The sequence below is a fragment of the Acomys minous genome (assembly GCF_964271855.1).
Source record: "Acomys minous genome assembly, chromosome: 17".
In the NCBI taxonomy this organism is placed as follows: Eukaryota; Metazoa; Chordata; class Mammalia; order Rodentia; family Muridae; genus Acomys; species Acomys minous.
The window spans coordinates 71,326,499-71,349,861 of record NC_140500.1 but is presented as its reverse complement, the minus strand read 5'-3'; the positions used below and the strand labels follow the sequence as shown (position 1 = coordinate 71,349,861).

Below are 23,363 nucleotides of genomic sequence, written 5' to 3'. Positions count from 1 at the left end.
TGAAGCGAAATGCCTCTTCCTTCCTTGTTGGGGTGCCCAGCAGAGCAGGCACAACAGCACTTTGGCTGCTGGGGACTCGGCAGATATGGTTTACTGAGATAGAATATGAAGGGAGTGCCAGGATTAAAGGCATGAGCCACCACTGCCCAGGCCAGCAGCTGGAGAGGGCCTTTTTTTAAAACAAGATTTTTTTTCTTCTTTTCTCCTTCCACCATGTGCAGCTCGGGGATCGAACTCAGGCTGTGGGACTTGGCAGCAGGCGACTTCACCTGCTGAGCTGTTCTCTGGACTGAATGAGCATTTGCAAGTGATTCCTTTTGAGAAGCTCTGTTCTTTCTGTTTCAACATCTCTGGATAGTCTCTCTTGCCCCCCTCCCCCTCTCCTTTCTCCCCTCCCCTCTCTCCCTTCTTGCTTCTTCAAGTGCTTCTCTGCCCAGAAACTAATTCACAGGAGGAGAAACTGGCTGCCTAGCAAGAACCAGTGGCCCTCAGACCCTGTGGCTTAGTTGCTGTATGAGGAGTTCTAATCAGAGTCCAGAACAAGAAAAAGGCGTTTAAAGGTTGGAATAGGACATCAGTTAGCTTAGGGGGTAATCCCAGAGGTCACGAGGCCACTGCCTACTTGTGCTCAAGAGGGTTATCATGGGGTTGAAGTCTGACGAGGATGATGCCAGGCCTCTGCGTTCCCAGAAGGACCTAGTTTGCTCTCAAGTCACTGGAGGCTCTCCCAGGTGTCTTCTCACTTGCCAGAGGGCCATGGTGTCTGCCAAGGGATCCTCAGCCCACCGGTTACAGAGCGTGCTCTCCCAAAAGTGCTCAATGGGATAAGTGGTACAAGGGTGCACAAAACAGCTGTAGCACTGGAATTTGTGGAGCCCCATGAGGGATCTGCAACCTCCTGGCCAACCGCTTCCTCAGGCTCCGGTCCTGGGTCTTGTCCCCATCCCCCACCCCCACCCCCAAGCCAAGTAAGGGAACCATGAAAGATCACAGCAGAGCTGAGTTGCCAGGACCAGCAGTACCCAGTGTCCTGTGGGATCTGAAGGCAAGCATTCTACCTCCGAGCGGCATCCCCAGCCTCGCAGGAGAACTTGTCTGTGAAAAGAACACCTGCTTCCATAAGCCTGAGAGCACTCAGTTCACAGCAGCTCACCACTGCAGGGCTCGCACTGTGCTGTGGTCCTGGTGGATTCGACCGTTGAGTCTCACGGTCTTTTTTTTTTTTTTTTTTTTTTGGTTTTTCGAGATAGGGTTTCTCTGTGTAGCCTTGGCTATCCTGGACTCACTTTGTAGACCAGGCTGGCCTCGAACTCACAGCGATCCGCCTGCCTCTGCCTCCCGAGTGCTGGGTTAAAGGCGTGCGCCACCACCGCCCAGCCTGAGTCCCACGGTCTTAAAAGGCCTCGCCTAAGTCATCTCCGTACTGTTTGCCAGATTACGGTATTTGGCTCCCTAGGCCTTTTTTTACACCCCTGAGCAGGCACAATGATCTTTGTGGAACCTGGGCTCTGAGTTTTGTTTCTGAAAATAAGGACCAGCATTGTTATTCTAGGTGTTCAAAAGGAAACGGGCCGGGCGTGGTGGCGCACACCTTTAATCCCAGCACTCGGGAGGCAGAGGCAGGCAGATCGCTGTGAGTTCGAGGCCAGCCTGGTCTACAAAGTGAGTCCAGCACAGCTAAGGCTACACAGAGAGACCCTGTCTCGGGAAAAAAAAAAAAAAGGAAACATGGCGCTATCTGCACCGGAAGACTGGAAGGGTGTCCTGTACGTGTCTCATGTAGCCCAGGCTTGTGTCTCATGTAGCCCAGGCTTGCCTCTAACTCACTACACAGCAAACATGAGCTTGGACTTCTGATCCTCTTTCCTCCTCCTCAGGAGAGCTAGGATTACAAGCAGGAGCTACCTCATCAGTATTATGAGGTGCAGGGGGTTGAACCCCAGGAGTCATGCGTGCTAGGCCAGCACTGTACCAACCGAGCTCACTCCCAGACCCTTAGTCCTTATTACTTCTAAAAGAGTACATCGGGGGGCTTGAGGGACCATAGCTCAGTGGTTAGGGAAGCTTGCTGTGCAAGCGTGAGCACCGCAGCACGCATGGGAAAACCCTGGGTGCTGTCTGGCAATGCCTTGAACCCCAGCCGAGTGGGACAGATGGGAAGACAGGGCTGAAAATTCCAGCTTTATTGGAAGACTCTACATCAAGGACCAAGGTGAAAGAAAGAAAGAAAGAAAGAAAGAAAGAAAGAAAGAAAGAAAGAAAGAAAGAAAAAAAAGAAACAAGATTGACAGTAGTACAGGAGAACAGGCAACACTCTGCTCAGGCCTCCCCACACGCCAGCACATACATGTGCACATACTGTGTACACATGCACACACACATGCGTACATGCACACGTGTACAGACAAACACACACACAGTTTGTGGGACATATTACATGCCTGCGTGTGTATGTAATGGGAATTTGCTGGGAACTTCTGGAAAGGCAATCCCAGAGGGTGAAAGCATGCTGTCTGTGGGCCAGATGGCTTTGAAGATGGTTTAGGGCATAGTCTTTGGCTGGTCCTGCATGTCGCAGAGGGAGCATCTTTTGTCATGTCCCTTCCTCCTCTCTGTGGTCCATCTGCTGCCTCTGGGCCGGTCCTTGGTACAGGGTACCTAGGAAGGTGGCTGACGCAGGGAGCCTCAATTCTCCTGGAGACAAGACCCATGAGGCAGGGGACCAGCCACGCTAGGGAGCCTCCTACTAACTACACGGCCCACCCACTGGTCACCATACATCATAGATCTGTGTTTTGGGGTCTGGGACATCAGAATAAAGAAAAAGACCAGATTTCAGCCACGGGTGTAGGACAATCTTAGGGTGAGTCACAGGCCTGAAATGCAGTGTTGGGAGGCTTATAAGCAGAGCTCCAAAAATGGGGGAGCTCCATAAATTGGGGGGAGCGATGCCCTGCTCATTGCGATAGGCAAATGTTGTCAACTTTATCACAAATAGCAAAAACTAACAGCTCTCCACACTGCTGTCTGGTAGGGGCCTTGAAACAGGGACAGGGTAGAAAAGGAACCGGACAGGACAGGCAGCTGAAGAGGCCACAGGCAGCTGACGCAAGAGACCAAGGGCAGGGATTTCGGGATGTTAGTCCACTGAGAATTGTCAGGGATTTGGGATGTGAGAGGGCTGTGCCTGCTTCTCTGGGACACAGGGTCGGGTGGAATTTTTATTTGTATGTGAAAGGAAAGTTGTGCCCCGTGATAGAAAGGGGGTTCACCTAGGTCACTCTGCTGGACGGGTCTGGCTCAAGAGGACAAGAATTCCCACGGGAGCCAGGGGCCTGGCGGCAGACTGTGCGCGGAAAGTGAGAACTCAAAGGAACTGTTTCCACTGTTGCTCCAGAAAAGAACCTTGTTCCGTGGGAAACCACAGAAAAAGAAAACAGGGACGTGATTGAGAAAGAAGAGACTGTTGGTCTCAGGGTGGGACTTAGCCCCAAGGCCGGACCGGGAGCAGTATCCAGTCCGGCAGAGGCTATAGATTTCAGAGATGTTGGGGCACCCAGGAGTATGCCTGTCCTTCCCCCACCCCACCCCCGTTTTTCTTTTAAAGGTTTATTTTCTTTTTAATCATGTGTCTACGCATGGGTATGTGCGTTTGAATATAGACGCCAGCAGAGGCCTCAGATCCCCCAGAGTTGGAGACGGCTGTGAGCTACCCAGTGTGGGTGTTGGGAACCAAACTTGGGGGTCCCCTGCAAGAAGAACACGTGCTGTTAGCGACAGTCACCTCAACAAGCCCAGCAGGCCCATCCTCACCTGAACCCGTGTACCCTGCCTCTGCCCAGGACCACAGGCAAGTGCGTGTGCCCCGCTCTCCTGCAGCTCCTGGTACTGTTACCCAGTGTCTGGTCCCTGGACATGGCGGTGGGTGTGACAAAGACTGAAACTAAGGAGAACACTGTATTAGGTACACTATCAGAACACCTCAGGGCCACATCACAGCCCCCACCCCCAGTCGGTTCCTGATACCTCAACAGTCCTTTCCTATTGAGTGTATTTTCTTCCCTCTGCTGCCTCTATCCTAGATTGGCCCACGGAGGAAAGGAGGCTAACAAAGCCACTCAAATACGTCGTGCCGGGGCAGGGAAGGAGAGCGGCACAGGGCCGATTCAAGGGCTGTCTCTGTCGATGACTGGCCCTGTCCCCTGGGGGCCTTGTTTTCCTCATCTGGAAAATGGCACTAATGGTGACCTTGCTCTCACAAAACTTGTGGTGGGGGTTAAGTGAAGGGAGAGTAGAGAGAACTTCTCCCATGACCCGAGCCGGCCTTCCTGAGAGCAGTCTAGCCTGGGGCCATGGTGGGGGGAGGGGGTTGGGGGGTTCCCTCACCAACAGAGACTGAGGGACCCCCTACCCCTCCCTCACAGTCCCCAGCTAATGACTGGCCGATGCCCTGCTCACCCCCAGAGTCCACACTCAACACACACAAGTACTTTCTTTATACGTTGCGGCTTTTACTTCAATTTGAAGCAGATGGTTGCACACGGATGTGAACAGCTTTGGCCTCTGGGGCACGAGGCGCAGACCTTGGCTTTTAAACGCACCCCTCACCCACAGCCCGGCCCATTCCCCTGGTCCCTTCCTCCCTCAGTCCTCCCTGCCTGGCCTGTCCACAGGCAGCTGCCTTCCAGCAGGGTGCTACCTTTATATGCTGGCCTGAGTCTGGCCACTGGTGAGGGGCATCTGGTGGCAGGGCAGGCTCTGGGAGCAAAGACCCCTCCCCAGAAAGACTGCCTTGGGGGATGTCCTGGGTGGGCTATAGGCAATGCTGTTCCTCCAATCCTATTCTGTCCTCTCCTCTCAGGAGGCGTGGGGTCCAAGAAGGAGCCGGGACCCAAGGAATATTGGGAATGGGGTCGGAGGCCTGGGTAGCTAACAGGAAGGGCCCAGGATTTCAGACCGCACCTTTCACCGTCAGCCTGCCTGCCACGGCCCTGGAAAGCTTGTCTTCCAGCCAGCCAGCTCAGGGTCCCGCACAGACAGAGTGCTGGGTCGGCGGGGAAGTGCTTCTGAAGGCCACCAAATGTCCACGCCCTGCGTGAGTTCCTGGCAGAAGTACTAACCCATCTTTGGCTTGAGGTGGACTTGGTTGGGCGGCAATGGTGTGTGGCTTTGTGCTGTTGGGGTTCTGTCCCGTCGTTCCCTTGGACAATCTCTGTAGAATCTTTGGCAATAGCCCGCCCCACCAGGCAGAAGGCAAACTCTGAAGTGACCCTGGATGGCTGGAGGACAGCAGGAGACTGAGAGGGAGGCAGGCTGCCCTTGTCCTGGTCCTGGGTGACCCTGAGAGGTGGTAAGTGGGCGGGGCATCTTGGAGAAGATGGGGAATGAGGCTGGTTGTCTCCTGGTGGCCTCAGCTCCTTTCTTCTCAGGCCCGACTGGTAAGAGACCAAGAGCAGTGTCCATGGTCTAGCCTGTGGTAGGTCACTCCTGAAAACAAACAGACCATTTATCACCAACATTGCTAACAGTCACTGAGCAGTCAACTGTTACAGCTGCCCGTGATGGGGCACTGTACCCCACTGTCCAGGCAGTGCTTCAGTTAAACAGTAGGGCCGGGTTCGGACCCAAGACTAGTGACCCCCAAAGCGCAAACTGCCCCTTTTCTCTCCACCTCCACTAAAGTCTGCTGCATTGAGGAAGCCAAACCCTTTTAAGCTCAGGGACACATGGCAATGACATCATGAACCCCAGAGTCATATCCCTGAGGAATATCAGAGTCAGGCCTCTGCTATGGGGTGCTGGAATGGGGGGATGGCAGGCCTTTCCCGCAGGTTCGTTGGTACCCATGGAAAGAAGTGTCTATGAGTTTTGCCATCTCCCAAACCTGTTCAGACAAGATCAAGCCACCCCAAGTCCTGAGGCCTACTCTACCTGTGGCCCATCACTCGCCAGCTGGGACACCTGACCATGTCACTTCTCCAGTCCTAGGTGTCCACCTCTGACAGATGGCTCGAATGGAGAGGGATCAGTGACTCGCTCCCTCCTTTATTTTCTGAGCAAAAATGAGAATGGGAAAACAAATCGGCAGAACTCTGTGTATTGGACGTCACGAGGTGGAGACACAGAAAGCCAAGAGTCCTACTGTGCAGCCGTCGCTGAGGAACCTGGGACATGTTGAGAACTATGAGTTCATGGGTCAGGCTGTCCCTAAGCCCCAAGCTTCCAAGAAGGGACAGATGAGGAAGACAAGCCTGGGGGTGGCAGTGGGGGTGGGGTGGGAGTCAGGATGAGGGCAGAGGCTCGTGAGGGATCCAAGAATCCACTCAGCGCGTGGAGGAAGCACTCAGAGACCTTGGTACAGCACACCTCCCCTTTCTGCAAGAACCCGGAGCAAGTAGCTCCTGCTGATGTGAAAAGCAAGTCATCCTTCAGGCACCGCGGGCATGCCAGGGCCTTTGTCATGTTTGGAGTCCAGGGCGAGTCACCTCACAGAGAGGAGCGAGTGAGTGCTACATAGCAGCAATGGCCGGATTGGAACCCAGATCGGCTCTGTCTCTCTTACCAACAGAAGCCGCTCCCGCTGGAGCCTGGCTTTGATGAGCAAGCGGGAAGAGACCAAACTACAAGGCTGGAGGGCTGCTAAGCACAGACCCTTGTATGTCTTGCCTTAGAGGCCCCAGGACGCTGGCAGGAACATAGCCAAAACGTGGTCCAAGATGCAAAATAAGAGGTCGGAGCCAGGCTGGATGCAGGGTCCAAGGAGCCTGAGTGAGCCAGGCCATGGGGGAGGAAGGCTGCCCAGCTAATAACGGCTGGGGGGGGGGGGCGGCGAGGAAAAGTGAGAGGCCGACAGGATCTTGATGTGGTAAATCCGGGCTTGCATTCTCCTGGCCCATTGTACACAGCTGGCCCCAGTAGAGCTCTGCTTTTTGTTATGGTGTCTGAGGAGAAGGATTAAGAAGCAGAAAGAAAGCCCATGGGGGTGGCATGGGGGGTCTGTGGCCCACAGCGTGGTTTCCAGCCACGTCATCCCGGCGCTGGCCACCCGAGCGGGCCCTACCATGGGCTGGAGCTCCTTCCTCATCCAGTTTGACTACGGTCTCGGGGAGGAGTGAAGGGCTGAGGCCATTCTAACAGCCACACTGTGAACGTGGCCAGGGTAGCCTGGCTCCAGCGACAAGCCCTGCCAGCTCTAGCTCTGAGCGTCCTACCCCAAAAGCCAGCAAAGGAAGCCGACTGGTCTAGTTTCAGTGTCCAGTTGGTTTCTTCCTCTGAACCAATCAGCGGTGGCAGAGAGCAGGAAAGCCAACACAATTGCACATTGTTGCTGTTGGCTCTTCCAGCATGCCCGGGGTGATCGCTGTGTGTGATACGGTCACAGTACGGCAGAAGGGCTGAGACCATCACTAACAGAAATCACCCTTCCGCCTGTCCCCTCATCTGGGGTCAGAACACCAGCCCCATGTGGACCAGTGGACGGCTCTATCCACTGCAGTAGCCCAGCCAGCGCCCAGGACAACTCCAGCCGCCAACACCATCGCTGTAAAAACGTAGCCAACAGGCACAGCTCCTCCCAGCCGCAGGCTTTAGCTTGCTAGCTCTCTCATCCCAGGGCGTCCCTCTGTCCTCAGGCGGGACATAGCACTTGTGCAACTATGATTTGCTGTTACCCTGAGCAGCCTCAGACACCCAGCTCACCTGTCCCCGTTCAGTTTGTTTCTCCTTCTCCCCTCTGCTCACCTGTGTTTCTGGCCTTAGACTCCTTTGCTTTCTTCTCTAGGCCACTTGTACCATGCTGGGTGGTCAAATCACTTGGGGAGGACATTAAAAATCATCTTCAGGCCAGTGAGATGGCACAAGGGAAAAAAAAAAGGTACTCGCCACCAAGATGGCCAACCTAAGTCTATCCCCAGAAAGTATGTGGTGGAAAGAGAACCGACTTTCACAAGCTGTCCTCTGACCGTCACATAAATAACTTATTTCTACGTGTGCCCCTCCTGCCTGCTTGTATGTATGTGCACCGCGCGCATGCCTGGTGCTTACAGAGCACTGCTGGAAGGAGGAACCGCCTCACCTGGAGGTGGAGCTGCAGACTTGTGAGTCACCATGTGGTGCCAAGAACCAGACCCAGGTCCTCGCTCTGTAGGCGCAGGCCGGGCTCTTGGGCACTCAGCCATCTCTCCCCAGTGTCCACCTCCATCCTGCTGTTTAAATGTCGCTGCTGCTCACTGACAACGTCCACTTTACCAATGTAAGCTTCTTTCTACTACTTTCAAATCGAACATTGGTCTGCCTGCTCCTAAAAAGAGCAGGTGGATTTCGAGCATCTTTTGAACAACTGAAATGCAACAGAGAAGGGGAGGGGGGGGGAATTCTCCGAGAACCACGCTGCTGTCGGCCTCCAACCTTCCATGTTTGCTGCTGGGGCCGTGTAGTCAAGTCAGCTGTGCGGCCTGGGCAGCCAGCTAAGCTCTCCCAACTAAGCCTCGGTTTCCTCACTTCAAAATGTTATTTATTTATTTATGGAGGGGCAAGGGGGTGGGGGGAGCGGCGGGGAAGGGAGTGGGGGGGGGAGGGGCGGGTGTGTGTATGCACATGCTGCAGGATACATGTGGCAGCCAGAGGCCAACAAGCAGGAGTTGGCTCTCTCCTTCCTCGTGGGGTAGAACCCAGGCCTCCGGCCCGGAGGAAACTCACCTCTGCCCCCCCTCTTCATTTTCTGGAAAAATTCAGGTCATCTGCAGCCACCCCATCCCACCTGACTGGGACAAGCACAAGTCAGCAGGGAATTCAGGAGCATCTGCTGTTAGCTGCTGTTTGCTGATGACACCGATGTGACAAAGACAGGATAGGGGTCCTGTGGGCCCCCTCCCCACCCTGTGCACCCCCTCCCTTGATTGAGAGGATCCTCAAAGCTCCTGGATGCCTAAAGGCATCAAAGTCATAGGCAAAGCCTTTGTGAGCCTGGAGAGGGGAGAGCCAGGCTCCTAGTCACTCAAGTAGTTGAACTGAGTTGCAGTCACATAGCAGCTTGGGGACAGGCGCTGAGTTGGAGGCCCTGCCCTGCCCTCACCTCATGAGAGACCTGTCAACCCGGCTCAGTCCTCTGTGCTCCCCAGGGCTGTTTCCCAAAGAGAAAGACATTATCCTGGATTCTAGGCTAGTGTGTGTGACCTACAGGTCCCAGGGCCTGAGACTGAGAGCCCCGGGTCCAGCAGGCCAAACCCTTCATTTGCTACAATGTTTCAGGCCAAACGTCTACACTAGGGGATGGAAGAGAGAGGGGCTTTCCCAGCAGTAAGCAACAGTTGCTAAACCAACACTGGTAGCTGAGGGCAGGTGGCCCGGCAAGACCCCCTCCTGAGTCCAGCCCACCCAGGAACATGCAAATTCCACTGGGGACCGTGGTTTGTGTTTTTTCTGACACCCTCCCTCCCGCCTGCATTAGGTATGGAGGGTCTGCTCAAGCCCACCAGTTCCCGCCTGTCCCGCCCCGCTCCCAAAGCGCTTTATTTCCCTGTCATCTTTCTGTAGCCTGGGTTACCGTTAGTGGGGCAGCTGCCCTGCCCACCTCTCCACTCAACTCCCAAGGGGCATCGCACCAAGCACCTTAATCTTCCCAGGGCCTGGCAGGGCAGTGACAGACTGCAGAGCTCAGGGCTGTCTTGTTAGGAGTGGCCATGTGCCAGGAACCTCGTTTCATCTCCTTGCTCGCACTGACAAGGACATCCCAGGGAAATGGGTGTCACTGCATCCATTCAGCAGGTGAAGACAGAAGCCTGCCCGGTTACACTGTTACTGGAGTTGCTGTGGGCAGAGCCTGGGTCCTGGCAGTCCTGACAAGCCAACTTCTGCCACCTGCCCTCATCGGGTCAACTAGACTGATAGTGACGGTGAAGAACAGAGCTTTTTAAATGGGGCCATGGTAGAAGACGAAGGAAGAGGTCCAGTGGCCCCCAAATCTATTTTTTCTTTTCTTTTCTTTTCTTCCCGAGACAGGGTCTCTCTCTGTGTTAGCCTTGGCCATCCCGTACTCGCTTTGTGGACCAGGCTGGCCTCAAACTCACAGCGATCCGCCTGACTCTGCCTCCCAAGCGCTGGGATTAAAGGCGAGCGCCACCACGCCCGGGCCCCCAAATCTATTTTAAAGGCACCACATGAGGTTTAGGTGTAGAGGGAGAAGGCTGGAGGGGAGTACAACAGAGCAGTCCTGCTTACGGCGCGGTGTGGCCATCATCTCTACCTCAGCTTGTCTCGCTTGCAAAAGTGGTCTTACAAGCTGTCGGAACTGTATTACCTCTCTTCCTGGGAGACAAGGCTTCGGCCTTTTCCTTCTCCTGGCTGGCAGCAGGAGAGGCCTGGCACACCCAAAGCTAGGACCAGAGCCTACAAAGAGCCCCCCCAGGGCCTGCAGGGGACTGCCACGCCACGCTGACGCCTTCTCTCTGGCTGCCGATCTGTTTCTCCAGCCGAGTTCTCTGCGGGCGGCTCCCTGAGCCAACTCTTTCTTGGCGTCTTCTATGTTTGTCTCTCTGTGTCTGTCAGTCTATCTATCTTTCTTGGTATGGTGCCCTGTAAAGGCCGGGCTGGTCCCGGCAAGGCTCTAGGGCCCAGCAGCTGCAATTCCCCAGCCCCCTCCAGTCCTGCAGGCTCACTCCGAGAAGCCCCCCCACCTTCCCAGCCCCCCACCCCCACCCCCGGGTTGGGGACTTTCCCCAGCAGCACCAGGCTGAAGAGAAACAGGGCTGGGTGGACAGAGCCCAGACAGTGGGGAAGCCCCACTCCTTGGTCTTCCTAAGTGGGCCTGACCTCACAGACACCCCCATATATGTGTGCACACCCAAATCTCTTTCTCCTAGTGTGAGACAACTGGGGAAATTCCAATTTCTTGGGGCTCGGTGTTTTTAATAGTCTGACAGATAAAGGGAGGGCGCAGTGTCTCCTAGGAGACAGCCATCCCTGCCAGGTCGGTTACCTCTCTTGCCTCATGGCATGCTTCTAGAGTACAGCAGAGCTAGGCAGACCCTGGGCCTGACCTGCAGACACTTTCACTAGCGAACAGGACGTCAGGTCCCTGAGCCATCTGCCCTGAGATGACAATTACTCTGTTATTCTGCATCTCTTACCACTTCCCCTTCTGGATCCTTCTAGCAAAGTGACTGCAGGGGCTAAGGGGGCAACACCAGATAAAGCAATGCATGCTGGCCAGGATGCCTCTGTAAGACTCTGTGTAGCCAGAAGACACAGGAGGGAGCCTGCTATGCATAAAACAACTCTGCCAATGGAGCCTGCCCCTCCTCCCTCCCCCTCCCTCCTTCTCCCTCTCCCCCCCCCTCTCTCTCTCTCTCTGTGTGTGTGTGTGTGTGTGTGTGTGTGTGTGTGTGTGTGTGTGTTGTAGCTTGGAAAGGCCAGGGCTCCTAAGAAGTCCAAATAATCAAATGATTTCAGCAAAAGCAACTGGAATTTCATGCAAACACAGTAGTTTTTTGGGGGGGAGGAACAGGGGGTTATTTGTTTGCTGATTTATTTACTTACTGAGATAGGATCTCGCTAATCGCCTACACCTCAAACTTGCTATAGCAGAGAACGACCGTGAACTTCTGTTTCTCCTGCCTCCACCCCTCAAATGCAGGCGTGAGTCAATCCTCCTGGCTTCTGTGATGCTGGGGTCCAACTCCGGGTTTTACGCATGTTAGGCAAACACCACCCGAACTGTCCCTAGCTCGCAAGTGCAGTTTTAACAAGGGCTACCCTTCCCTTGTGTCTTCTAACACCCTTAAGCCCGTGCCTTAAGCTAGAATCTGGAGTCACTTACTGTGGGATGTGGGGACCGTTGGGGACATCTCTGCTCAGCGCTCTTTATTCAGTCACGCCATAAAAGGAGGTTCTAGCTAGACTCAGACTGAGAACAGAATAAGACTCTTTCCTTTCACAGATGTCTACACAGGTGTGCGCCACCCGCCCAGCAGGCAATACATTCTAGTGCTTAAAGGTGCCGACCAGGGCCATCACGGAGTCTGTGTTGGAATTCTGAGGTCCCCATTCTACCAGCTGTATGACCTAAGCAAGTCGGTTAACTTCTTCCTGGACAACTCAGGGTCAAGGCCACGAGCATCACCTGTCTGTCCAGAACCTGGGTCCCTGCCACTCACAGGACCCGTTGCCCCAACACTAAGCGGCCCCCGCTTCTGGGCTCTTCACCTCACCTCTCCACTTTTCCCCGGCTTGTATGACCCTGGTCACCTCTGCCCCTGCTCCCAGAGCTGGCCTTGCTACAACAGGTTGTTTCTGTTTTGTTGCTTAGGTCCCAGATGCCTGGGAGTCCAGGTCATAAGGTCTGCGTGCTCACCACCTGTACAGCAAGCTCCTGTCCTCACACGGGCCTCTAGATTTTTAGCTATCGATTTTGTGTCATTTAGCTCTGATCTCCAGGGTGGGGCCTCAGGCTGGTTTATTCTTTGAAGTAATCCTAGAACTGAAAACAATCCCTGAGAGGGTGAACACCAAGGCTGAGAATCAGTCATAAAGGAAAGCTCGGGGCCTTTGGGTCACCTTCATCATCTTCTACTCAGGGATCTAAGAAGACCGAAGAAGTAAAAGTTTATGTGCTGGGAGCGTATCTCACTCAGCAGAGAGCATGCCCAGCATGCGCAAAGCCCAAGCTCTATGCCCAGCATGGCAGAAACTGGCTAGGTTGGAACTGTCTTAATCTTAGCTCTAGGGAGACAGAGGCAGGAGGATCGAAAGTTCAAGGTCATACACCACCCCACAGCAAGTTTGGAGCCATTCTGAGTTACATGGGTCAAAATGCAAACATATGTAAATAAAAATTAAAATGTGTGTGTGTGTTTGTGTGTTGAGGAGGGTGCAAAGTGGGCTACCCTTTGCTAACAGCCCAACTGGTACCAATCTAGGGACAGGAGAGCAGCAGAGAGAAGTGTGAAGCATTGCTACTGTGCTGTGAGGGGGACTCCCAGGAATGCCTGTCACCACACACACACACACACACACACACACACACACACACACACACACGTGTGCTGTGAGCTGCGTGCTCCTTGTAGCACGTACCCAGCTGCGTGTCTCTGTCTTCCCGGCTACCATGGGGGGGGGCACAGTGTTTCAGGACATCAGCTAATTGCCTTCTGAAATGCACCTTGGAAAATGGTGTATTCTGCAGGAAACCTCCATCTGAACACACACACACACACACACACACACACACACACACACACACACACACACACACCAATCAACAGAGAGTCACACTTAAGCTTTCTGCGCCAGAGTCAAGTTCCTGGGAAACATCCCAGGCTAGAATGACACGTGGCTCCTTCTAGCCATCTCTCAGATAGACTGGCCATGTCCTCCAGTGCCCCATCTGACTACTAATCGAGAAAACCTTTCCAGAGCCATTGTGCCCTCCAGTCTCCTGGCCCCTGGGCCGCTGTATCTGCACTTTAGGAGGAATATGTTGCCTGCTAAGGGCAAGTACCCAGTCTCAGAGCCAGTACCCAGTACCCATACACAGATGGCTGTGCTGAAATGCAGGCCCCTGTCTTTACGCCAGGCAGTCCAGAGTGTGTCAAAGGGCTGTTCCCTGATGCACCACCAGCTTGCTGGAGTCCTGCCCAGCCCTGCCCTGCTGTGGCCCTGGGTGACTCTGTGTCATCTCACAGCCCTAAATGATAGAGACCCTGAAGGCGGTGGGATCTAGGAGTCTACAAACTGCACAACACCTACCACCTGTGAAGAGGTGTGAGGTCACTGGGAGGCTGGTGTCTGTCCTGTGGACCTGAATGCAGCTGGCTGAGGCCGGGCCACCAGTCTGGAAGGACAGGGCTAGGATAACGGGGCTCAAGAAACAGTTTCTTGCCACTGCAGTCACTGGTTGGCCCCACTAAGAAGAAAAACGCCCTGTCACAATGGAGCCAGCTCTCCTGGGCTGACCTTTGTGGGGGCTACTCTGCTGCCCTCCCAGTGCACAAGCCCTGATGGTTTTTTTCTTCTTCTCACATTCAAGGAGAGCAACCCCTCAGGGAAGGAAGGAGATATCCAGAGCAGACTGCACAAAAGAAAAGAAGCCTTCATCCGGGTCTTGTCCCCACTCAGTTTTTGGACACACTTTGAGGATGAGATCCTTGAAACTATGGCAGCCACTGTGTAGGCACGAAAAGGAAAGAAAAGGAAGCCGGGATCCCCAGAGCCGGTACAGGCTGGTCTACAGGACACATGAGGAAATTGGAATAGAAAGTCTAAGAGGGCTTCCTGGAGGAACTGAGCCTTTCACAGTGAGGCGTGGCTAGATCAGACGGCTGGGGACAAGGTTAGCATGTGCACAGAGCAGCCTCTCCTGGCCAGGAGCTCTGTGAAAACTGAGATAAAAGGAACGAGTGGCCGGGGCTAAGTCAAGGGGGGGGGGGGGACACGGACACAGTCGGGTGTCCTGTTGAGTCTGAACTATGTCTTGCCTATTGAGAATACCTAGGAATCCTGAGTGGCTGACTGACGCTACCTGACTGGCTCCCAGCAGAGCGTCTGGGACGGGCTCTGGAAGGTTCTGTTGGAGCCTGAGCTGCTTAGTCACTGGCATAGGCCTGGGACGAGCGTGAATGAAATGTCTTAAAATAAGGGTTTGCTCCTAACTTTGTCATTCAGAAACATTTATACAGGGGAATCAAGGAGGGGAGGGTTTCCTTTTTCCTCCTAGAGTCTGTTGTCAGGCCTGCGGGGATGGGTGTAAAGGGGACAGCCAGGGCCTGCCATCCAGCCCGCCCTGCTGTGGGCCTTACACTATAGAGGAGACCAGGGCTAAGCAGCGCGCAAGTAACCCCTCCCCAAACCGTGTCCTCTGGAAACTCAGAACTGAAATCAATTTCCCGTCACTGTGCCAGTTACACGTTGTCCCCGGGGACACTAGATCAGCAGTCACTATTCTTTCCTTGGTCCTCCTCTGGCCTCAGGAGGAGAGGGACAGAATTCATAAACCAAATTTATATCCTCCCAACTGTTGATCCCTGGTCAGCCCCTGGAAGCTAGGGCAATCTCCCAGGATGAACATGAGACTTTTTTTTAATGTGTGCCAGTGTTTGCCTGAATGTATGTCTGCGCACGACATGCTTGCCCACAGAGGTCAGAAGAGGGCTTTGGACCCCTGGGACTGGAATTTTACAGACAGTTTTGACTTTCCAATTTGGGTGCCAGCACCCTGGTCCTCTGGGGAATGAGCCAGGGCTCTTAACCTCTGAGCTCTCTCTCCAGCCAAGCCTAAGACTCTTGAACAAGGTCTCATGGTCCCCAAAGTACCACTGAGACCCAGACACCCACCCTGATAGAAGCCACCCAAGGTAGTCCCAAGGGCTGGCGCCAAGCCCCTCTGGATATGAGATTAATGGCCCTGAAATTAGGATAAAATAAATGTTTGGTCCTGCCCTCTCTGACCAGCTGTAGGTAAGTGGAAAGCAGGTGTAAGGCAGGAAACAAGGGGTGAAGGGTTGGAAGAAGGCTCAGAAGAAACCCAGTGCCAGGTGGTGGTGGTGGTGCACACCTTTAATCCCAGCACTCAGGAGGCAGAGGTAGGCAGATCGCTGTGAGTTTGAGACCAGCCTGTCCGGACAACCAGGGCTATACAGAGAGACCCTGTCTCGAAAAACCAAAAAGAAGATGAGGAGGAGGAGAAGAAATAGAAATACAGCCTGCTCTCCAAAGACCCAAACAGGAGGCTTAGGGAAAGCAGGCCACTGGCAGTCACTTCATCCTGCTGAGGGAGGGGACATCAGGGAGGCAACACCCAATGGCAAAGACCTGCAGGGACCCGAGGAAGCAAAGGGGAACCCCAGCTCTGTCCCCTGCCCCCACCCAGCACCGCACACTGACACCAGAAGCGCCCTGCCCAACCCCTCCCCGGCAGTCTTGACCTTGTTCCCTGTCCCAAGAGGTGCCAGGAAGAGAGGAATCCATCCCAGCTGCCAGCCCTGCCCCAGGACCCCACAGCCCAGGACAGGCCACCTGGTGACTGTTCCCAGAAAGTGCCCAGATTCTGAGCAGACATGTCCCAGAAGCCTTTGGCGACAGTGGCAGCAGTCGGTTCTTTAAAAAGGCCTCACGTCACACTGCAGTCAGCTGTGGAGGCCCAAGCACTGGGGTGTTTATGGCTGCCACTGTTCTCCCAAAAGGTCTGCTGGGTTGCCCTCTGATGAGTCCATGGAGGTCGCTCGCACCCTCCCCCTCCCCATGCTAGCCCCTGAACACACAATGCTTCCTTTTTCTGCAAGCTGGGGTCAGTCAGGGTGACAATGGGGTTGACTTTCCACCTCAATACTACTGTTTGGTTAGAAATCCAACAAATGACAAGTTGGGACCAGGCCATGCTTTTTGAGAAGACAACCTCAGCAATTACAGGTCAGGACCTGGCCAAGCTGATCCAGGTGTGTGTGTGTGTGTGTGTGTGTGTGTGTGTGCGCGCGCACGCGCGCGCGCGCTGGCCTTGAACTCACAGCGATCCTCCTGCCTCTGCACCCAAGTGCAGTCACCCATCCAGGAACATGTGGGGGACAAATTAACATCAGAGTATCTTCCTTCCTTACTTCTGCGCATACTTTGATTTTTTTTTTTTTTTTGAGACTCTCCTTGAACCTGGGCCTTGCCATTTCATCAACACATGCTGCCATACTCAGCTTTTTATGAATGTGCTGGGTTGGGAACTCGGGTCCCCATTCTAGCAGAGCAAGCGGTTTACCTCCTGAGCCACCACCTTAGCTGCTGTCCTTCCTCTAGACTCCCTGACCTTCTTGCTTGCCTATCTCTTCCAGGCCAGAAGAAAGAAAACAAGTCACTTCCCACTAGCCCCAGGATTAACAGCTTTGAGACCAAAAAAAGTTGACAGTATCCTAAGAACCAATTAGGTGGCCTTCAGGTACTCCCGTGGAGGAAGAAATGACACCTGGTGTCAGAAAAGGAAGAAATAACACTGAAAGCAAACAAGCGGGTGGGGTAGGAGGGAGAATAAAAACCAGAGATAAAAAGTCAAGAGCAAACAGCGGCGCCTGAGAAACACGAACTGCAGCCGCCAACTTTTACGGCATCCAGCCCTGTTATTCATAAGCGAGTTTCCTCTCTCACAAAGAACCTTTTGCACGGTTTTCGCTGCTGCCTCCAAACCAGCTGCTCGCGCTGTTGTATCCTGAGTGATGATGAGGTTCTGAAAGGGCTTTTTGGGAACAGATGGCCAGGGGAGAGCTGGGGAATGTGCCAGCGGAGGGCCGGGCGGGCTGCCAAGGCCTGCGGTGACTGAGTTCTTGGGCTTCCAGCTCGCGTGCTTTCCCTGCCCTCTGCCCTCCGTGGCGCCAGCAGGCCTTCCCAGCGAGCGCTCGGAACATCTGGAGTCTGGGGTTGCCAGGAGGGGGGGCGGGCGGCCTGTGGGGGGGGACCCGCTGTTCCTGCGGAGCTCCCATAGACTTGCAGGCAGGCCGCCTCTCCCAGCAGCTAATCAAAACCACAGCACCGAATGGGAACCAGGCGGCGCTCCCAGCTGCAGCCGGAGGCCGCCAGGCGACTTAACCCGGTGTCAGGCCTCACTGGCGGCGCAGCCCTGGGGGTGCTCAGAGCCGATGACACCCCCCTCGCCCCCGAATCCAGGCCCACCCCACTCCGCGCCACCACCAGCGGGCTATTGGCTCCCTGCAGCTAAATGGAACCTCCACGTGCTGCAGATGCTTATTTGCATAAGGGCTCCAAGTGGGTAGGAGGACACAGGACACAGTGCGCCCAGGTGGGGGTGGGGGCGCTCCTGGGCAATCTTCAGGGGAGAAAGAGCCTGCCTGTTTCAACCAAAGAAAGAAAACCTACTTCCTAGCCCTATGGCCTGGGGCTTTCTCTTGGCCTCAGTTTCCCTCCCGGGCAGTGGGGACACGGCTCGTGACTCCAGGAGTATAAATACAAGGGGTAGAGATGGTAGTAGGCGCAGTGCGTGGCACACAGTGGGCCTCACCGTTTGGCTGCTGTCTGTTTACTGGCATCCTTCTGCACCAAATGTTGCCTAGATTTCTTGGTATAGATCCACGCCCTTTGAAATCAAGGATTTGTGGACTAGCTGCTTGCTGGCCCCACTTTAAAGGACAGGACCAGCGCTTTGGATTCAAGTGCTGGAGATGGGAGACTCCCTAAGTCCAAGGGATGTGTGCTCATCTGCAGCCATGGTACCTTCCTTTTCCTGAGGCATTCCTCCCTAGGGCTGGATGGGAACCGGTCACTTTGTAACTATAAATTCAGACATTGTCCTTCTGACTCAAGGTTTTGTTGAATCCCTTCAGCGAGGCAGAAAGGAAGGTATGAATGATGTTCTTGCTTTAAGGGGGAAGAGACCTGGGGACCAGAGAGGTTAAGTAGAGATTCCAGGGTCACCAAGAAAGGCGTACCAGGGCCAGGACTTAAAACCTTGACTGATTTCCCAGAGTCCTACATTTTGGTCACTTCACAGCGAAACATGCCAAGACGACAGCAGCACTCATAGGAGAGGTAGGGCCCCGAGGGCTTATCCCATCTCTGCACAGACGCTCTTCTGCAGCATCCGTGTGCTAAGCATAGCGAGTTCTTGCAACTGAGACAGCTTTCCGTGTCTGAGCAGGCAGGCCAGTTGCTTCCTTCTCACTCAGGGATCTGAATCTCCATTCATATCCATGTCCGGCGGGGCAGGGTGAGAGGCAGCATTCTGATCCCCAGAGCCGGGTCAGCAGCGGCCCAGCCGTTACCTACCTCAGACCACCCAGGGAACATCAACAGGCCATTGGGAGGAAAGCCTGTCCAAGCTCACCTGGGAGGCCCCCCAGCTAATGATCACCGCCCCCCCAAACCCAGGGCCTCCCAGACTTGTGGCCTACTGGTGTCAAATGTGAGAGAAGAAACGGCAGCTGAGAGAATGCTCCATGTTGGAACAGCTGGCGACAAACATCTATGTAATTGGAATGCCAGAAAAAATAAATTGCATCCATTTTTATGACTGGAAGGGAACTGGACGGTGGTTTCCCACCCACCTCTCTTTTTTTCCCAGCATAGATGAGATCCACAGGCTTTGAGAGCAAATGGCATTTAACTCAATGACTTAGCCTTGAGGGTTTGGACTTGAGAGCCACCCTGGCCAACGAGAGAAGTTGTCAGTACCTAGAGGCAAGAGTTACAGGAGAGGGTAGCCAGGCACAGGAGGGGGTGACCCCTTATGCCGCAGGTTGAGGAGCAAAGCCCTCAGTGGGGGCTCAGGCCCACTAGGAGATGGGGGAGACCCACACATTCAGATTATACCACACAGCCCACAGAAGGATGGTCCAGAGCTCAGCCACCTAGTTCGGAAGCAGGTGTGAACAACCAAGGCTTACACTGACTCACCCCTCTCCCCCACTGACTACCACCCCAAATCAAGCTGCCCTTGGTCTGTCCCCAGAACTGACATCCCACGAGAGCCTAATGTTGAGATTGTTGTTCAAAAAAACAGAGTCTGGTACCTCATCTGCCATCACCTTAAAAAGCCTCCTTCTTCTCCCAGGCGGCAATAGGCAGCAGAAAGGGAAAGCTTGCCTGTGTGAGAGGTCACAGACTCCCAGGCATCTGCTCCCGAAAGGCACTGCTCCACTTCCTAGCCCTACAGGCCACACGGGCAGGCTGGCACCCTGGGTTCCTCAATGGATTGCTACTTATCCTGTCCTCCTGCCTCACCCACCACCTGTGAGCAACTAAGGCAAAGGCTTAACGGTCATTCATTACCAAGACTCAAAGAACTCCATTGACATCAGCAGAAGACGTTGTTACGGAGTTACTCGGAGTCTCTGGAAAAGGGTGTTCTAGATTAAGGGTACCAGCTCTCCTGTTCCATAGGTTGGATAAGACACACAGAGGCCAAGTATGAAGGAACTAGTCTGTCCCCTTCCCTGTCCTCTGTCCTCCTTCTGAGAGGCTCCCAGAAACTGCCGCTATAGAAACAGAAGCTGCAGGAGCAGTTTGCAAGGCCAGGTGCTTAGCTGCTTGCTGTCTCTCCAGCACAGCTGAGTTGGGACAGCCCTCCCCTGGGACAGCCCTCCCAAGTCCCGCCTCTCTGCTGATGGGCTGTGATGGACAGAAAGGTGTAACTGAGGCCTGGGCGAGTGAGCCAAATTCATTGCTCACTCTGTTCTTTTTTGGGGAGCGAGGTGGGTTCAAGACAGGGTTTCTCTGTTACATAGAGTCCTGGCTGTCCTGGACTTTTTTTTTTGGTTGTTGTTGTGGTTGACCAGGCTGGCCTCGAACTCACAGAGATCCTCCTGCCTCTGCCCCCCTCCCCACGAGTGCTGAGATTAAAGGCAGGTACCACCACACCTGGCGCTGACTCTGTTCTTCACACAGACCTAAAGGGACAGGATGGCTCATGAGTGGGGAGGCGGGCTTTTGGGGGGGGGAGCAAGAGCCACTGAACTCAGACTCTTAGACAGATATCCTGAAGGAAGGTCACCCACCCCTCTTGGGCACATGTTTGCTCACAGAGCAATCCTCCAGCTCAAACTGTCACCAGTCGCATTGGCCAAGACCACCAGCATCGCAGAGGCAGAGCAGACATCTGCTCACAGCCCCGCCCTCTAGTCACAGCCCCTTGCTACCCTTCCTGGTGGTCTCACGGTGCAATTACTCTTTCCATTGAAGACTTTTTTTGGGGGTGGGGGTGGGGTGGGGACAGGAGGGAGCTCACTCTGTAGCCAGGGCTGGCCTGAAATTCTTGGCGATCTTCCTGCCTCGGCTCCCAGAGTGCTAGGATCACAGGTATGAGCCATCTTGCTAGGCACCACTTAAACATGAGCTGAATCAGGTGGCTGATGAGACAGCTCAGAGGGGGTAAGGTACCAGCCGCCAAGCCTGGTGAGCTGAGTTTAAGCCCTAGACCCTATGCGGTAGAAAAGAGAGAAACCAACATGTTTTCCTCTGCCGACCTCCACACTGAGAGCACAGGCCCCTCCCTGCCCCCATGAATTAATCTTTAAATGCAAATGAATTGTAATGGGGTTTCAACATGTGACTCCAATTATGTGTATTGGAAACTCAACTCCAAAACTCACGTGCCAATAATATGGAAGCAGGGACTTCTGGGAGCTGAGTGACATGAGGTCATCAAGGTGGAGGCCTAGGTAACAGTTCTGGCTTTGTAAGTGAACACGACCTAGCATGCTTGCTGCCTGACTGCGTGATTCCCTTAACCAGGTTAGATAAAGCAAGCAAGTCCTTATCAGAAACCAACACTGGACTGACTATTAGGCTGCTCAGCCCCAGAACCAAGAGCTAAATAAACCTCTGTTCTTTAGAAATTGCGCAGTCTGGGGTATAAGGACCAAAACAGAGGGTAACCACGAAGCTATCCCCTGTAGACACACGAAAGGGCAAGCAGCCAACCATGACTCGGCCTCAGAAGGAAAGGTCTGGAAAGTCAGTGTAGCCTGAGGTGGCCATCTCATTTCCTATAAGAACAGCAAGGGTCCCTTGTGTACCTGAGTTGCCCACAAGTCAAGTTGAGGGCGCACACTCACGTTGGCACTCAGAGTTTAGCAAGTAGGCCCACACACTCTATCCTGGGGTGATGTTAAGGACAAGCCCAGGGCGGGGAGCCACCATGCTATCACAGACCCAGAAAGCGCAAAGCAGACACCTGCTCTAAGCCCAATAGGGCTGTGGACAGATCTTCCCATTCCTCCCACCTGCTGACAGACTCTACTATGTCCACGGCTTCCTGGTGGCCTCTGATGGCTGGACAAGAATTTTTCATTAGACTTTTGTCCTCCTCACTCTGGTCACTCTCGGCTTCCAAACCCTCCAGCCACGATGTCCTGTTGCCACTAGGTGGCAGGGACAACGTGGCTGACTATTTTGTGTCTATATGCCACGTCCCTCCCAAAGAGAGCACTTTTCAGGGTAGGTATACGGAGGAGGACTCTCGGGTCCCCTTCTATCTCATGCTAAAGGGCTCTTGGAGTGGTCACACACCCTGTAAGAGGCACATGCCTGCTGACGCGTGCCCTCTGGACCCTGCCAATGATGCAGGCTGTGGCGTGGCGGTGCCGAGCCCTGGAGCTGGGGCATAGCCTCTTGCCACATGAGGCTTTCCAAAGAGGCAGTTCTGAACACAAGAAGAACGTTAGCGTTAGCAAGTGGAGGCAGGGCTGCGAGGCACACCCTGGGGACCACGGGAGCCAATGAGACTAGTGAGGGGCCCTCTAAAGACTGGGCTTCCTGTTCAGACCTGTGCAAATCCTCCCACCCCAGAGCAGAGGGAAGGCGTCCTCCAAGCAGTCACCAAGCAGGCTGGACTGCCCTCTCTTTTGTGACCCGACCCACGAACACACCATTTCATCTCGGAGGCGGCCCCAAGTGGGTACCCCACTAGTTCCAGTTGTCAAGGAAGTTTGGGGTGTTAGGAAACTGTTCTCAGCCAGGGCTGTCAATAATTCTTCTCCATAGTCTGACACCTCCGTCTCTCATCTGTACAACTGGGAGGTCTCTATGATTTCTTAGCCTTGAGGTGATTCCACAGGACTCCAAATGCTTGGCTCTGTGGGGCACCCTCACTCCGCTGGCCTTTCTCCCACTAACTCGCTGGCTGGGGCTGGAGTGAAGTGTACTGTCTACTCCAATCAAAGGACTATCAGAGGGAGGGCCTGGTGCTGCCTCAGAGGTGGGGGGGGGGCGCGTGTAAAGAGGTGGGGAGGGGAGGGAGGGGAGGGAGGAAGATAAGGAGCCTGCCCATGCCGCCTATCTGCACCGCGGAGGGACACACACCGGCAGCTGAATGCCAGGGGAGTTCACCAAGAGTTTACCAACCTCCTCTGTCACAGAGCCCGCAGCATGGAGCCATCAATCAGGCCTTCATTCACCACGTCACTCTCCCAAGGAAGGCAGGAAAGCTGGCCCCAGAGTGGCCCAGTGGCGCTTCCTCTCTCACCCACTTGATGAGAGCCTTTCCTAATTGGCCCCGCTAAATCACTCCCAGGAATGCAATGTGCAATTAGGGCTGGTAGCACCCCCTGAGGAGGGCCTCCCTGGCTGGGGCCTCCGGTGGCCTCTGGGAAATCAGGGCAAGCTATAGGTTCCCTACCTAAAAAGAGCCTGGGGGGAGGGGCAGGCCAAAAGGATGGAAGCAGGGGAAGGGTAGGATGAAGGATACCGGGGTCCCCAGCTCCCTCTCCCGGGACCCCCTAAGCATATCACAGACAGAGTGGAAGGCAGTCCGTCTTCCTCTGCATGTCACAGGGAGCAGATCCAGCTACAGCAAATCTGCTAAGTGCTGGCCCTGTATCCCAAAGCATCAGGCATGCCCAAAACTATGGTGATGCCCAACCCTTTTTCTGCCTCCACAG

At 54.4% G+C, this 23,363-nt stretch overlaps 1 protein-coding gene across 1 annotated transcript in view; it reads right to left on the bottom strand.

Moving 5' to 3' along the window:
• Positions 1–4,490: 4,490 nt before the first annotated feature.
• Positions 4,491–23,363, bottom strand: part of ATOH8 (atonal bHLH transcription factor 8) — a 32,309-nt gene continuing 13,436 nt past the window's right edge. Inside the window, exon 3 of the mRNA XM_084766903.1 lies at positions 4,491–5,487. Within this exon, the coding sequence (XP_084623029.1) occupies positions 5,482–5,487 (6 nt within the window). The 3' untranslated portion in view covers positions 4,491–5,481. The remainder of the gene's footprint in view (positions 5,488–23,363) is intronic.